Source organism: Octopus bimaculoides, chromosome 5 (assembly GCF_046866305.1).
Source record: "Octopus bimaculoides isolate indiv1 chromosome 5, ASM4686630v1, whole genome shotgun sequence".
Taxonomy (NCBI): domain Eukaryota; kingdom Metazoa; phylum Mollusca; class Cephalopoda; order Octopoda; family Octopodidae; genus Octopus; species Octopus bimaculoides.
Genome location: NC_142932.1, coordinates 105,057,255 through 105,075,673, shown reverse-complemented (window position 1 = coordinate 105,075,673; position 18,419 = coordinate 105,057,255). Strand labels below are relative to the sequence as shown.

Sequence of the window (18,419 nt, the reverse complement as noted above, 5' to 3'; positions counted from 1 at the left end):
CATTGTATGTATATATGCATGCATTGTATATATGTATACTTGCATTGTATATATGTATGCATGCATTGTATGTATGTATGTATGTATGTATGTATATATGTATGTATGTGCATGTGTGTCTTTGTGTTTGTCCTGCCACAACCGCAGAAGCACAAACATTCGGTCTTCTTTGGTTTCCAGAATCTACCACACCCATGCTGGTACCAAGTATAAAGCACCCATGCCAGTGTTACATGAAAGGCATCCAGTGGTTGGCATAAGGAAAGACATCCAGCTGTGGAAACCATGTCAAAACGGACAGAACAGTAGTCCGGCTGGTCAGCTCCTATCAAACCATCCAACTCATGCCAGTATGGAAAACGGGTATTAAATGATGATGATGATGATTTTACTTCTGAGTTACTTCATCAAGAGAGGCTGTGTGGCAAGAAGTTTGCTTTCCAACTGCATGGTTCAAGGTTCAGTCTCACTGTGTTACGCCTTGGATAAGTGTCCGTTATAGACTGGCAAGACCAGGTCAAGACGACTGGAGATGGTGATGGAGGAAGTGGATGACCAAGATGTCTCACTAGCCCCATCTGGCTCTCCGCACTTCACAATTTGTTGCTGCAGCCACCCACCCTTCTATTCACCCTTTTGCATTCAGATTATTCTAATAAATGTAATTCTCATTTGCGGCATTTTGTAACAGACCATCGTAAGCACCAGAACTTAAAAACTGAGAAAAATGCAGTCAAAGTTTTGCAACTTTCAGAATGCAATATCTTAGCAAGGAATGAAGTTATGAAGCTGGTTTTGGTCTTTAAATGACTGTAAAAACCCTCTCTAATCATTCCACCCATGTAAAATTATTTATTTAAGTATGCATCTGAAAGATGAAACAAGGACTGCATATTTTTCATTTTATAGAATATACTGGTACTACGAAATGTTGTATCACATTGCATATCTTAGTCATAATTCCAAGAAAAAACAGAGACCGTGCCCCAAAGGTATTGTTTGTGTTTCAATATACGAAGGTAAGTATCTTTAAGAGATAAGTAAGACAAGATAGGAAGATAATAGACCATTATTGTTATGATGGTAATGAGGAATATTAGAAAATGAGCCATAACACCTTGAAAAATGATACGGGGACCACACCATGTGTGCTTATAATGATGTGTTACTAAACTCTCTGGTCCGAATTTGAGTGAGTGAGCGCCGTGCCAATAGTGCTAAGGTACAATATTATACAGCCGGATTTTCAACCTTATTGCAAGCGTCACTGGTTCTTCCTTCCAATTTTTTCAGAGTCTAGACGTCAAGACAAAGAAAATGACATACTAACCTGGGAAATGACTAAGGTGGTGCTTACGACATTCTTACTAAACGCCTCATTTATTCCCATTGTTTTGAATTAATCATGCATTATCTCATAGCTTTAAGATTTCAATGACATAACTGTATTTTTAAAATAACATTATAGGATAGGTATGAGAAGCTGGACTGAATATAAAACAGGTAGAGTATTTGAGCCGGATATGGCCGGTTTAAACACTAAAAAGCCAAACTGTGAGGTTTTCTTCCATAGTGTCTGCCAGATCCAGTCTGCAGGATCAAATCTCACACACACACACACACACACACACACACACACACACACAGACAACTGTACATACCACACATTGAAACACACAAAATTACTGCTTTCTTTCACTTTCAAATTGCATATTATATGTAATTCAAATGATCCACTAATGAGCTCTGAACTAACTTGCATTTACTCAATCAGACACACAGTATACTTCTTATAAGGATATGTAAATATAAGTTCTTAACGATTTTAAAATAACTACTTCATGTCACACTGCAGAGGAGTAAACTGGTTAAGGGTGACTGAAGAAGAGCTCAGAACTCGGTTGCTGACAACAGGATAAGTTAAGAAACCAGTGATTTATTCTTGAAGAAGATAAGAAAAATAAGTGTTGTTGATTTTGTAAAGAGAGAAAGCAACGGTTTGAAAACTGGATGTCGGGTTGCTTAAAGGAAATAACTGGCAAATGAAGTTTGTAGATATTGGGTGAAACATAAACTATCACCATTATCAAAAAAATAAAAATTAAAAAAACCATCATCATCAACATCAAAAAAAAAACTAAAAAGGATTTTTGAGAACAATAAGTCTTTCATGGGCATGAAAGAAAGAAAAGGAAAGAGAAAGAAGGAAAGAAAAGAAAGGAGGGAAGGAAAGAAGGAAAAGAAAGCAGAACAGAATATTTACTGTTTCATTTAGTCAAATTATTTGCGAACATCTAAGGAGGCAGAAAATTTTCATGTCACTGTTTAAAAAATAACTCATGGAGCGAGTTAATATATTAGATCATTCTCCAGGAAAATTTAAGATAAATTTAGTGGGTAAATATTTATGAATTATCATTCTGTTTCTTTTATAATATACATATATATAATTCCAAGAGAGTTAGAGGTTGTGAATCCAACCAACTAAGGGATAATATCTATTCAATATACTCCTGGTAGAAAACCCAATTATTAATACACAAGTGTTTTTTCATTGCATGGCAATTACACTACTGAATGTAATAAATGGGTTAGGGTAAAAAAGTTGTTTTACCCTTAATTTATACAGCAATAAGAAAATGGAGGGGATCAAGAGGTGGTATTCATCAACTTTTAGACATTATATTATGTCTATTTATTAATTTTTAAAAAAGACAATTATAACAATATACATACATGTATAGCATATTATGCTTTACATATATAATATATTAAAAAAATTAGGGTATTTTTATATTTTTTTATACATTATATATGTAAAGCAATAATACGTTATACATGTATGTTCACTGTTATAATGGTTTTTAAAAAAATAAATAAATAGACATAATATAATGACTAAAAGTTGATGAATACCACCTCTTGATCCCCTCTATTTTCTTATTGCTGCATTATCATCATCATCATCGATTAACGTCCTCTTTCCATGCTAGCATGGGTTGGACGATTTGACTTAGGACTGGTGAACCAGATGGCTACACCAGGCTCCAATCTGATTTGGCAGAGTTTCTACAGCTGGATGCCCTTCCTAACGCCAGCCACTCCGAGAGTGTAGTGGGTGCTTTTACGTGACACCGGCACGAAGGCCAGTTAGGAGGTACTGGCAACGGCCACGCTCAAAATGGTGTATTTTATGTGAGACCTGCACAGGAGCCAGTCCAGCGGTACTGGCAACGAACTCGCTCCTGAAATTTACCAACAGTACAGCTGATGCCCCCCACCCCCATTCCTTCCTTTTTTTTTAAAGACTTTTTCACTGTTCACTTCCTGTCCATACTATGTACTGCTTATGCAGTTTTGGTTACATTTTCTGATGAGTTATAGTGCACCTGAGCACTGTATACAATCAGTTCATTATCATTATTATCATTATTATTATTATTATTAGCTGGCAGAATCATATATATATATGCCAGCGCTATGTAAAAGTGTCTATGCCGGTGCCACGTAAAAACACCCAGCATTTTGTAAAGTGATTGGTGTTAGGAAGAGCATTCAGCCCAAATGGATCCTGGGCAGCTCTTCAGCTGGCCAATTCCTGTCATACTGTCCAAACCATACCAGCTGATAATGATGATGATGAAATCTTTCTTGTCTGACAGTCTTGTGATACAATTCCTTTAGGCAAATTGGAACCTGACCTTTCTATCAAAGTTAGTCACGAAAGGCTAGCATCATGCCAAGAAAGAAGGATAGTTGTTCAGCAAACTGTTTGATGCTATGGGTAAATAGAATTCAGCACTAAGGCCATGAATGGATCTTTCGAATTTGTCACAAAAGAAAAGATTAGACCAGTTTCTTTTATACAATACATAATTATCTGAGAGAAGTTCTTTCAGTTAGTTACTACTGACTAACACTTTCTTCTCTGCTAAGTTTACTTTGACATCTCTTCATTCTCAGTTTCACATTACGTTTGGTATTTATTCTTTAAACCTTTAGTATTTAAACCGGCCAAATCCAGCTCAAATATTATACATGTTTTACATTCAAACTGGCCATATCTAACCTCTCACACCTAACCTACACTAACACTCTAAAAATATACAATCACATCATTGAAACCTCAAAGCTTTTAAGATAATGCATGAGTAATTCAAAACAATTTGAGCGTAAAAGCATTACATTTAACAGAGTAATCTGAACACTGTAACGTTAAATTTTTGACAGCCTCTGCCATGAGAACGAGGTCATTGGCATGCAGGAGTTCTCTCAGAGGCCTTGTTGTGGGTATAAGATACAGGAAGGGACAGAGAACCATCACTTGGTGGACACCTTGACTACAGACAAAATTCCTCACTCAAATCATTTTGGTATTATCTAATACAGTCTAGCATTCAACTAATACTAAACGGAAATGAACAAAAATAATTCTTTTTCATTTATTTCTCCCAAACACAACACACACACATTTTGGGCTAAACAAAGAAAAACCTGTTCTCAAAGAATGTGAAAGCAAAAACTGCTTAAATGTGTATGAGAGAGAGACGGAGAAAGAGAGAGACAAAAAAAGACAGACAAACAGGCAGACGGACAGACAGAGAGAGAGACAGAGGGGAGAGGGAGAGAGAGATGGTTGTATTGCATACATGTTTACCCATATACGAAAATGAAGACAGTATCACTGACTGGCTAACAGATGCTGGACGCTGCTTCTAAAAGATGTAGCAAGCAAGTCAAAAACAACAGAGATAAAAAACTTTCAGTGATATCCTGCTTGGGCATATACAACCAGAACACACACTTTAAACATACATACATATCTTTATATATATATATATAAATCAACATTTTATAAACCATTTTCTCATAGGAGATCAGAGTATCCTAACTGCCTATCAAGTAATGAATTTACTCAGTTGAAATTCCATGCTTTACAAAATAAAAGTGATTTTGTGTAAACACAGAATTTCAATGAAATAGTTTAAAGAGAGAAAAAACTAAAAGGAGAAATAGCCAAACTGAAGAGACAGAACGTTCTGCTGAAAAAATATTCAAAATAGTTTTAAATGATTCAATTTCTTAGGGATGTTTTGGTAAATAGGTGGGGGTGATATTACTAACACTGTCACATCATTGAAGAGTGGGTCAGTAGAATCACATAGAGCCAGCATTCCTGAAAGTAATTATCTATTAGTTTCCTTCCAATCCTTTCTTTAAATTTAGTCAGGATCTAGAGAGTAAAAACAACACAGCTTTTTTGTTTGGTTTTGTTTTTTATCGATGCCAAAATACAAGGAATGGACAGCTTTAAGGTCTTTTTTTTTTAATGTTAGCATGGCTGTAGTATCTTTATTATTCTTACTCACTTTATTTTATATTTATTTACCATTACTTTACATAGATGTAGGCATGGTTGTGCACCCAACCACATGGTTCAAGGTTCAATCCCACTCCATGGTAAAGTGGGCAAGTGCCTTCTACTGTAGCCTGAGACCACCAAAGCTTTGTGAATGGATTTGGTAGGCAGAAACTGAAAGATGATTGTCATATACGTGTGCGTGCGTGCGTGCGTGCGTGCGTGCGTGCGTGCGTGCGTGCGTGCGTGCGTGCGTGCGTGCGTGCGTGCGTGCGTGCGTGCGTGCGTGCGTGCGTGCGTGCGTGCGTGCGTGCGTGCGTGCGTGCGTGCGTGCGTGCGTGCGTGCGTGCGTGCGTGCGTGCGTGCGTGCGTGCGTGCGTGCGTGCGTGCGTGCGTGCGTGCGTGCGTGCGTGCGTGCGTGCGTGCGTGCGTGCGTGCGTGCGTGCGTGCGTGCGTGCGTGCGTGCGTGTGTGTGTGTGTGACAGACCCACCCACCCGTCCACTGCTTGGCAACTCTGTAACTTAATGGTTTGGCAAAAGAGACTGATAGAATAAATAATAAAATGGACATGTGTTTGCGAACTGATTTAATTTCTGCCAACGCTGACTTCAAGTACGTAATTGCAGCCAATAACTGGGGCTCCTTTCATTGAACCTGGACACAGTTCATTTATTTTTGTTCTATATCTTTTTCACTTCAGGTTTTGGGGAATGTTTCATTTTTGTTACAATTACATCAAAATTGGGGCATTTTGATGCCAGAGCAATTTCTATACAGTCTCCGGGATCCAATCAATTACTCTGCTTTGTTTTTATGTTCATTAGAGGAAAATCCTTGTTTGCAAAGGTAGGTTGTTGCAAAAGGCAGCAACTTTTTGACTGTCTCCTCATGCCAGAAGAAAATTTTCTGTCGTAACAAAGAACATGTTTTTTATATAATTTTACTTCTGTCTAATAAGTCCTCATTACCCCCAAGAATTTCATTTTCATCCCATTTGAAGTAATTTATTCTGGTTCACCAACCTCTGCTTTAGTACATCTGTTTACATATTGGCAAAGATGATGCTTGCAAAATATAACAAACTTCAAGAAGAAAATTTCTTAGAGTGTCTTGAGGTTATTCTTATTGAAAAAAATGGTCTAACCAAAAAAAATAAAACAATATATATATAAGCAAAATACAGACAATATGGCTTTCACTTTTGATAGTCTAGTCTTTTCTGCTGATTCTAGGGACATAAGTTATGGAGACATAAATATATCAACACTGGCTGTCAAGTAATGTGGAGATGACAAACACAGATTCAAAAACACACACACACATATATATATATATATATATATATATATATATGCGAGTAAAAATAAATACAAAAAAGGTGGGTTTTTTGTATGATTGTGTATAGAGGAATATATTATTTTATTTAAAAGAGTTCCAACACTGTCTGTTTTTTATGTTTTATTTATATTCCTGCAGAACCAATGTGGGGTATAGAATATGGAATATACAATATATAATATAATATACACTATATAATATAAAATAAAATAAAATAAAAATGGATGGCACCATGAAAGAAAGTATTGAATGTAGATGAAATATTGAGTGTTCAATATAAAGGATCAAATATATAAATATATAACTATAAATATATAACTATAAATATATATATATATATATATATATATATATAAGATGGGCTTCCACACAGTTTCTGTCAACCAAATTCACTCACAAGGCATTGGTCAACCCAGGGCTAAGATAGTATATGCTTGTCCTGGATATCGCACAGTGGTAGGACTGAACCTGAAACCACGAGGTAGCAAAACAAGCTTTTTAACCACACAGTCATGACTGTATACACTTCTTTTTTGTCACAGCCTAAGCCAACGTCAACTCTGACCATCAAAGCCTATGAGAAAAGACATTTCACCTGTGACCATCCCACCTTATTTCCAGACATATAGCATCTATGTTATCCTATGCGTCATTCATCTTCTTTGAGGTGGTATATGTCAATGACATAAACCAGTGGTTCCCAAATGGTGCAGCACACCTCATTGGTGCAGCAGAAGAGGATAGCCAATGAGGCAGAATGATTGAAAGACAAGCAAACATTTAGAAACAGTTTCAAAAAATTCATACACCAAAAATAAATATGATTTCAAAATTTAAAATATAATGGATTGCTTGTAATTGCATGCAAGAGTTCCAATATAGATAGTTATAAATAATTATTGACCAATTTTATCATTGTGATATTTTTGCATTATATCAAGTATTAAGAATATCGTAACTAGGGTCCACAAATTGGAGGAGAGGGTTATCAATGATAACATTCTATGAATCCGCATTTATTTCCCTGTAACCCTATCTCTGGACCTTTGGTGAGGTGCAAACAAATTTTCATTCCAAAAATGCAGCCCAGAGAAAATAGTTAGGGAACCACTGATATATACAGTGATTTGAGTGTGCTGAACATAGTTATTAGGTTAGTAGAGATCATTTATGTACATAACAGTGTAACATATGGTGATGTGTACAAAAAAATAAGACTGTTGTATATAGCCACATTGGTGAATTGTTTAGCCCTAAGACAGCTTTGACCAAGAAGTTCCATGACCAAAAGCATTCCAACTATGACTATCTCATCTTATTTTCAGAATTAGTACAACTATGATATCATCCAATGTTTAATTACCTTCTTTTTAAAAATGGTAGTGTGATTTAAAAGAGATACGGCTGCTATTTCTAAGCACCTATGGCAAGGTTCCTTCACTGACTTGAAATACCTACAGTGAGTTTAAAAATGAACAGCCAGTAGTCTAATATCCAAGCTGTCCATTTAGCCATTTAGCTTGAACAAAACACAAGGAATCTTAAAAGGAATTAACAAAGATTGTATGTTACATATGTAACACAATAAATCCAAAGGCCAAATTTTCAGCAATGTAACACTGTTAATAATGTGTTTAGAGCTGGAAGCAATCAATTAGCTATAAATTTATTAAAACAAATTTTTTTAAACTGCTTTTTACTGTCAATTACAAAATCAGCATTTAATTCTATATCTTTAGTATTTTGAATTTTTTTTTTTTTTTTTATGCATTAAAATTAAACAGCAGACATTTTAAATATGTTAGTAACTTTCTTTTATGTATCTATTTTCTAGTGCTGCCAGAGGATTGATAAGACAGAAAAATTTAGATATCTACATGTGTTCCTAAAGCAGATGTTTTACAATTTCATTCACACTCCACATCTTCCCTCTACCAAGCATTCTAACATCCTCAAGAAAGGAAATGGCACTTATATATCAGTTAGAGAAACTGAGGAATGTGATGTAATATGGTCTTGCTTAAGGATACAATTCATAAATCTGTTATTTGAAGAGATAGAGCTATCGTATCTCTTGAAATGCCTAACAGGATAAGATATTTTATTAATCTTAAGATGTTTAAATCTACATCCTATGCAGCCGTCACTGGTCTTCTTGGAGAGACATCTATTTGTAAGTGCTTCACATTACCTTAAAGCTGAAAGTATTCTGGGAACGTTATCTGTGAAAGACTGATATTGAGTCCAGGAGGAAATTCACCTCTCCCCTCTGATTGCTTCTACTGAAACTGAAGGAGCCTCTGAAAGACTGCTCGATCTGCTATAGCTGTCAAATCTCCAACAAATTCTGTCTAATCATCTTTAAAATGAATGAACATACTAGATAATTTGGTCCTGAATTTTCTTTTTCTTTTTTTTTTTTTTAAATTAAAAAACAAGACAGACAGACACACCTTATAAACCAATGGTTTGATGAAGATTTATCTAAAAGAAACAACTTCTTCATCAATATGACAAAAACAATAACTCTGCTCAAAAACTATATTTTCCTGCTTGAACCCTGCAAGCAACATGAAAGGTAAGCCATTAATTTATTATTAAATCATTATTTATTTATTATTTATTTACACTTCCATATAGGCCATCAGTCAACTACCTTAATCATTCAGTTATTTTGTAGGGTAAACGAATGGTTTAATAATGTAACCACAAACCGCTTCCACATTAATCTCTGTAGATATCATACCTCTAATACATTAATCATATGACTGTCAGATGCTTAATCTTCAACACAACTGTGTCAGCTTTAAAAAATATAGCGTGTGTATGTGTTTATGAGTGTGCAAGTGTATGTTTATGTATAGGTGTATTTATGTGTGTGCACGAGCATATACGAGAGTATGTTACTTCACTCATTCATTCACTCAACGTCTGTTTTCGTTGTTTGTTTTGTTTTTTCCTTCATGGCATCATGCATTTAGACAGGGAGATATTTGAGGAGGGATCTTACAGCTAGATGCTCTTTCTGTTGCCAACATTTATTGTTTCCAACTAAGGGTTTGTTTGTTTTTTATTCCAGGTTTTTAAATGCATGGGGCAACCACTTATGTCAGCAAAGAATGTTGACATCGTCACTGTTCTACTCAAATAGTAACAAGCAAAAGTGCATGCATGCATGCACACACACACACACACACACACACACACACACACACACACACACACACACACACAAGTATAATAGATCTTTTATCTTTTACCTGTTTTAGTCATTGGACTGCAGCCATGCTGGGGCACTGCCATGACAGGTTTAATTAAACAAACTGGCCCCAGTACTTTTCAAAAAAAAAAAATCTTATACTTATTCTATTGGTCTCTTTTAGACAAACTGCTAAGTTAGGGAAAGTAAACAAACCAAGTGCAGTTGTCAAGCAGTGGAGGAGGACACTCACACACACAACCAAATCCACTCACAAGAATTTGGCTAGTCCAGAGCTATTGCAGAAGACAGCTGTCCAAAGTGCAACACAGTGGGACTGAACTCTGAACCATGTGGTCAGGAAGCAAACTTCTTACCACACAGCCACACCTGCACCTATGTGTATGTGTGTGTCTGTATGTGAGTGTGTCACAGACTTCCAACAGTTAACGGCTACCAAATTCAATCACAAGGAATCAGTTGGTCTATACTGGTTTTAGCAGAAGACACTTGCCTAAGGTGTGATGCAGTGGGACTAAACTCAAGACTATATGACTGTGAAGCAAACTTCACTACGCCTCAATGCTTACTCCTCTGTGTGCCTCAAACTATAATGAGATGTATATATATGCCTTTCCATGTGTTTGTATGTGTGTGTACGCATTTAAAAATATTACGTGATTATTCTAGTTTATTCTAGTTAGTGTTCCTGTATGTATGTTTATGTGTATATTTATGCATATGTTTTTTTTTTATTGTCTTGCAAGTACTTGGTGACCCTGTCAGTGCAGGTGCCACTTAAAAGCACCCAGTCCACACTGTAAAGTGATTGTTGTTTGGAAGGGCATCCAGCTGTAAAAACCTTGCCAAAACTAGCCTCGCCTGTGTTTGTGCCACATAAAAAGCACTACTCATCTCACCTGTGCTTGCATCACATAAAAAGCACAAAGTCCACTCTGCTGGGTGGTTGGTGTTAGGAAGGGCATCCAGCCATAAAAATCCTGCCAAAACAGTCACAGAAGTCTGGTGCAGGCTTCTGCCGGCCAGCTCTTGTGGAACCGTCCCACCCATGCTAGCATGGAAAGCAGACATATGATGCTGATGTATTACTTAGATGATAACTTTAACCTATCAACTGGTAAAACACTACCACATTTGCCTTTAGTGGTGTCTACTCTGTTCAAAGTACTTGGGCCAGATCTCCAGTCTACTGATAACTTCCTTCTTTCAGCCCACCAGGCCAGGATGTCTTGGAAGGAATAATAGGGGCTACCCTTCCTCTTCTAAGCCATTACACACTCATTTTAATGTTCCTGTAAATATGTGTATACATGTATGTATGTGTGTATGTATTTATGTATACATGTGTGTATATATGTATTTATGTATACATGTGTGCATGTATGTTTGTGAACATGTTATAAATGTATGTAATGGGTGCAGACATGTTGACTCCGCCTTTCATCATTTCAGAGCCAATAAATGAAGCCAATGTAATCAAGTAACCCCCGTCTCCTGCAAAATTTCAGACCTTGTGCCTATAGTAGAAAAGGTTATTACCAGGTTGAGGAAAAAGTTTGTGCGCTGTGTTAAAATAATGATTTTTTTAATGCAAGAATTTATTAAAAAACAACAACAACTGTACTTCAAAATAAAAACAATCATTTTCTACGACCTTCTGCCAATGATCTGCAAAGTACCAATCCTTCGGCGTTGAATCGAAAAATTCTTGACAAGCTTCTTCAACTTAATCGAATGACTCAAATCAGCGACCTTTCATAAAGTGTTGCATTGATCAAAAGAGACCGTAGTCAGATGGAGCAACATCTGGACTATAGGCTGGATGTGGCAGAACTTCCACACCGTCCAATTCTTCAATCTTGTTGCTGGTTTTTCTGGCGGTATGCGACTTTGCATTGTCTTTTTGAAACAAAGCACATTTTCGACGAACAAGTCTTGGATACTTTTCAACCAGCGCATCGTAGACTCGATCAAGTTACTTGCAATAAAGTTCAGCGACCCTTCGGCACACGTTCAGCACACAAAATTTTTCCTCAACCTAATATTAGTGGATGAGAGAATTAGTGGAGCACTAGACAGAATGTACTGAGGTAGTATTAACCCAGGTTAACCCTGTCAAAATTTTGAAGATAGTTATATAAATAGGGATAACAAACATACAGAAGCATCTAGTTAACCTTTATTGCAGTAAATAAACCAAATACAATGGTTAAATAAATACAACAAGCCCTATTTTGCATCCAGTAAACAAACCAAATACAACTGTCCTCAAACGAGGAAATGGGTTAATGATGTTTCTCTGGAATTTAAGTTCAACTCCCACTGAAGACTCATCTCTTTAAGGGTGGTACAAAAAAAAAAAAAGTAGGTGCAGGAGTGGATGTGTGGTAAGAAGCTTGCTTTCCAACCACATGGTTCCAGGTTCAGTCCCACTGCATAGCATCTTGGGCATGTGTCTTCTACTATAGCCTCGGGCTGATCAAAACCTTGTGAGTGGATTTGGTAGACAGAAACTGGAAGAAGATCATCATGTATGTATGCATGCATGCATGTCTGTCTCCTACCATTGCTTGACAACTGATGTTGGTGTGTTTACACCCTTGTAAATTAGAGGTTCAGCAAAATAGACTGATAAAATAAGTATTAGGTTTACAAAGAATAAGTCCTGGGGTCAATTTGTTCAACTAACGGCAGTACTCCAGCATGGCCACAGTCAAATGACTGAAACACGTAAAAGAAAAAATATATATATTAAAAGTTCATTTCAATATCCCAAGCCCTATAAATCTATGCTATTATAACAATGTTAAAAGAGGTTAATTTACCCAAATTTCTGACCTTGTGCCTACATTAGAAATCTGGATAGATAGAATGGTTAAAGAATTTGACAATGTAGGCGTAGGAGTGGCTGTGTGGTAAGTAGCTTGCTTACCAACCACATGATTCCAGGTTCAGTCCCACTGTGTGGCACCTTGGGCAAGTGTCTTCTACTATAGCCTCGGGCCGACCAAAGCCTTGTGAGTGGATTTGGCAGACAGAAACTGAAAAAAGCCCGTCGTATATATGTATATGTATATATGTGTGTGTGTGTTTGTGTGTCTGTGTTTGTCCCCCCCACCCCACCCCCAACATTGCTTGACTACCGATGCTGGTGTGTTTACGTCCCCGTAACTTAGCGGTTCAGCAAAAAGAGATCAATAGAATAAGTACTAGGGTTACAAAGAATAAGTCCTGGGGTCAATTTGATCGACTGAAGGCGGTGCTCCAGCATGACCATAGTCAAATAACTGAAACAAGTAAAAGAGTATATATTTTGTGATATTTGCTTCAGCTCTGTATGTTCTGAGTTCAAATCCCACCTTTCTTCACATGGATTGATAAAATAAAGTACCAGTCAAGTACTAGAGTTGGTTTAATAACTTGTCTTATCCCTTAAATTTGTTGTCTTGTGTCTGCTTTGGAAATAATTATTATTTAATGTTATTGATTTTTACCTTCTGTATGCCATGGTCAAAAAACTGAAATTAGTGCCAACTGAATACTAGAAGTGGTTCAACTAACTATTTCTATCTCTAGTCCTGGCAAACGGTAGCCTTAGAACCACATCTAGACAACAGAATTACAATAAACATTTATTATTAACAGATGGTTAATGTGGTGAGCTGGTAGAATCATTAGTACACTAGGGAAAATGCTCAGCAGTATGTCGTCCACCTTTATATTCTGAGTTCAAATTCCACCAAGGATGAATTAGCTTTTCATACTTTTGGGGTCAATAAAAAAAGTACCACTCGAACGCTGGGATTGATGTAATCGACTTACCCGCTCCCCTGAAATTGCTGGCCTTGTGCCAAAATTTAAAATCATTATTAGTGGATGGTTAAATTAATCTAGCTCTGGATGTAATGATTCGAGTTCATAGGCGTAGGAGTGGCTGTGTGGTAAGTAGCTTGCTTACCAACCACATGGTTCCGGGTTCAGTCCCACTGCGTGGCATCTTGGGCAAGTGTCTTCTACTTTAGCCTCGGGCCTACCAAAGCCTTGTGAGTGGATTTGGTAGACGGAAACTGAAAGAAGCCCGTCGTATATATGTGTATATATATGTATATATGTGTATGTGTGTGTATGTTTGTGTGTCTGTGTTTGTCCCCCCAACATCGCTTTGACAACCGATGCTGGTGTGTTTACGTCCCCGTAACTTAGCGGTTCGGCAAAAGAGACGGATAGAATAAGTACTAGGCTTTCAAAGAATAAGTACTGGGGTCGAGTTGCTCGACTAAAGGCGGTGCTCCAGCATGGCCACAGTCAAAAGACTGAAACAAGTAAAAGAGTAAAAGAGTAAATACTGACAGGATCTACTATGTGCTTTTTCCTTCTAGGATCAATAAAGTACCGATCAAATACTAGGGATCGATGTAATCGACAAAAACGTGTGGAAAATCTGTAAAACTGTCGAGTATCACTAATTCATGCTTTAGTTATTTATTTCCGTTTTTACCATTTTATTTATCTATTCATTTATTTTGATGGGTTAGACATCATGCGAAATGCATTGAGGCATCTACTTACGTCCCTTTACTTACTAAGTTCAAATCTGCCAAGACTAACTTTGCTTTTCATTTTCTTGATTTCGATAAAATAAGTACCAGCCAAATACTTGGTAGTTAGTCGACTTTTTAGAAAGTATATCACAATGTACCTCCGTCAATCAGAATCACAATAATTGCTATTCCTGAAGGTGAAAGAGAAAACTATGATCCAAAATTTCCCAGACAAAACATTTTTTTTGGCAAGAGTTGTTTCCCTTGGCTTATCCGGTTAATATTCATCTTAAATTTTTAGAAAGATCATAGAACAATTAAATCATACAATTAATAATATATGAAACGGGTCAAGAATATTTGAGTAATTCTTTTTTTAATATATGACTAAGAATTATAATAGCAGCCTTAACGAAAAACAAAAAACTCTTTTTATTTGAGTTCAAACTTTTTTTTTACATGAATTCATTTCCTGAGGATCGCGTAAAGATTTTTAGACTATTTCCATTTACAGTCTTGCAGATTAAAACGAATGATAAAAATAGGAAAAAAGTTTTCTAAATTATACCATTGAAATAACAGCCCTGTGCGTGCGTGCGAGAGAGAGAGAGAGAGAGAGAGAGAGAGAGAGAGAAAGAGAGAGAGAGAGAAAGAGATACTATAAGCTTATTATTATATAGTGTGCTCAAAAAGTCTCTCGCAATGAATCTTTTTTCATCCTGCGCATGCAGTGAATGGAATATTTTGAAGGGACTTTGGCCACCAAGGTCACCTGATTTAACACCGCCAGACTTTTTTTCTTTTTTTTTCTTTTTTTTCTTTTTTTTTCTTTTTGAGGGGCAAAGTAAAGTATCGGTGTGCAAGAATCGCCCGAAAACCATTAATGAGTTAAAAGACGCAATCATACGGTCCATACCGCATCAGACTCTCCAAGATGTATTTCAAAACATACGTAAAAGAGTCAACTTATGCATTGAAAATAAAGGACGGGACATTCAACACCTCTTATAAAGTTTTTTAAAGACTTGTAAAGTCTAATATATTTTTTTGTAGTCTTATACCATCTTATAAATATATATTTTGCAATAGAATTCTTACGGCGGAGAGATTTTTTGAACACTGTACTCTATATTCTAAATTCCAACATGTGATCAAATTTTTCCCCGAGAAATGTAACTAAAATCAGATGTATGATATTGCCAAAGATTTTGCTGATATTGGTACAAGGTAGATAACTGCTTCAAAACAGTTTGCAAGCCACAAGAAAGGAAATGATAGCAAACTTCTTTTCCAAAGCTTTAATTTATTCATAGCAGAAATATCAAAACTTTTTGAGAAAGTTTAATCTATGACGTTGTATGTATCACTTTCTCTCTCTCTCCCTCTCCCTCTTTTACTCTTACTCTCTATATTTTTATGTTGAGCGCGTGTGTAAGAATTGCGTTCCAGGTAGAAGGGATGAAATATAAAAGTTGCTAGAAACAACAGCCAAATCTCCCTTAAATCACACAAAGTAAACGGAATTTTAAAAATCTAATTACTGCACTGGAAAGTTCACATCGAGAAAATTCCATTGATGTAAAAACTTATACGAAAAAGTGGAAAATGTGGATTTCTATAAACTTTCAAAAAGGCTTCACACAAACACACAATTTCAGATTTATATATTAAGAAGATATATATATATATATATATATATATATATATAGATATATATATGGACCACACACACACGCGCACACACACACACACACACACACACACACATACATACATACATACATAATACATACACATACGTACGTACACCAATTGCATACATATTTTTTGTACGCATACATGTTCGTATGTGTGTGTTGCCCGTATATCAACAAAATACTTTTTTCCTCGATGGGAAAAAAAACAACAAAAGTCTTAACAAAAACTTACTCATCACTAGAAAGGGACTTAACTCATGTTTGTAAACAATTGTGAATTCTCTGACATAAAAATTGTTAAAAGTTTTGGTTGAAAATTTATTTTTATTGCTATTTGCTGGTGCCTCTGGGGGAAATAAGTTGATGAAAATACAACTAGGGTCATGAAGAATGTCCTCCTAAAATTGGAGCGACATGCGTGCTAATTTGTAGACATGCATAAATTACATTCACGTACACACACACACATCCTGCCTTTTATATATACAGATGAAGTGTTGCAACTAGTAAATACAAGATCATTACTCTCAACTATTAAAGAAAAAAAGAGAGTTGAAGTACTTTGGTGACGTAGAAGGAGTACAAGGTATACAAGAACTCTTAATAGAAAGGATGGCAAATGCTGAAAAAGAAGATCTAGAACAAACTGGTTTGATAATATCAAAGACTGAATTAAACTATCTGTACAATGAATGTGTAAGAATGGTAGAGAAAAAAACTCAAATGGAGATCCTTGGTATTCAACCGGTTGAAAGATGGTGACAATTAATGAAAATGAACATGCTTCTTCCACAACCTAGTTGCTTCCTATTAGAATACTGCGTAAATTATTATGCTTAGATAATGGTAAATATGTATGTCACATCCTGTACAACAGTTACTAAAATAAAAACATTTCAGTCTAAAACTGATAATGTTTACAAGAAAAGATCAAAGAAATATTTTTACCTGCTTGACTCATAGCGCCTAAACCAGACAATGAAGGGTAAAGATATGGCCTGGTGTTGGGACAAAATGTATCCCGAAAATGTCCAAAGGGACCGAATTCATCACTAATTGTCAGACAAGGCTTTTTATTGAAGAGATCACATTCTGAACTGAAATCCACAAATGGATCATTATTCGGGAATGCATCAATAATGTCATCATCTTCAATAGATTTAGGTTTCTCATTAATTCTTGGTGGTATTGGAGGAGCTTGATTCAAAGGCAATTGAGGAGGAGGATAGGGAGGGGGTTTCATATCAAAATCTTCATCAGAACTGAGGTGATTATCACAATTATTTTCATCTTCAGAAATGGCATTCTTTTGGAAAGATTGGAAAGATTTAACTGGTGTTTTACTTTTTAAACGCCAAAGATCCTCATATACCTCTGATTTACTCCTTGCACTAGAACCTGAATCACTGACAGGTGGGTTTTTATTAGTGTCAGTCCAGTTTTTAGGTTTTTTTGCATCACTGCTGTCATTGTTATTGATTTCTCCTGTAAAAAGAGGGTCAAATGCTAGCAGGGTTGAACGGCTCCTAAGAGCTTGATGTTCAGATCCTTGTGATCCATTTGCTTTATCTCTCATTGATATATTAAGACTTTCTGTTGTAGAAACAACCGGTGGAATTATACTAGTTGTTATACTGGGTGGAATTGCACCAATTGTTTTAGATTCAAGCTCATGAACAGGAGTAGTAGTTCTAGCCCGTGGTTTGGGAATAGGACGAAGGATTTCCTCCTCACTTGTTTTCTTAACAGTTGTTCGTGGTCTAGGGACTGGTTTCTCAAACAATGAACTGCAATCAGAATTACTAGTTGGTGTAGATACACCAAAGAGTGCATCTGCATCTTTACGGTGTACAGGTTTGATTTTTGGAGGAAGTAAAGGAGGATGCACTGATTCAGGACTTTCAGGATATAAGTTTGCAGCCAAGCAGTAGTCATTTGTATTGGGAAGATTAGCAAGGATTCGTTTACGATGACCAGAAAGATTAACACCAAGTTTATCCAATTTCTCACTATTAAGGTGTGCACACTGATCAAGGTTTATTATTCCACTTTTCTTGAATAGTGGTGCATACTGCTCCAGTTCCATTTGTTTGAGCCAATGACATAGTCTGTCAAAGTTTGGATCCATCTGTAAAATAAAAAAGAAAAAGAAAAGATTACAAAATGTTTGTTACTAAAATACATACATGCATGCATGCATAATGTTTACAATTGTAAAACTGCAGATACTAGTTGATATTCAGGCATGTATTTGATGAAGTAA

General features: G+C 36.2%; 1 protein-coding gene across 15 annotated transcripts in view; it reads right to left on the bottom strand.

Annotated features, from left to right (window-relative positions):
- Positions 1–18,419, bottom strand: part of LOC106870742 (arf-GAP with Rho-GAP domain, ANK repeat and PH domain-containing protein 2) — a 285,612-nt gene that overhangs the window by 149,489 nt on the left and 117,704 nt on the right. For all 15 annotated transcript variants that reach the window (XM_089352850.1, XM_089352854.1, XM_089352845.1 and 12 more), the window contains one exon: positions 17,105–18,284. In XM_089352850.1, the coding sequence (XP_089208976.1) occupies positions 17,105–18,284 (1,180 nt within the window). The remainder of the gene's footprint in view (positions 1–17,104; positions 18,285–18,419) is intronic.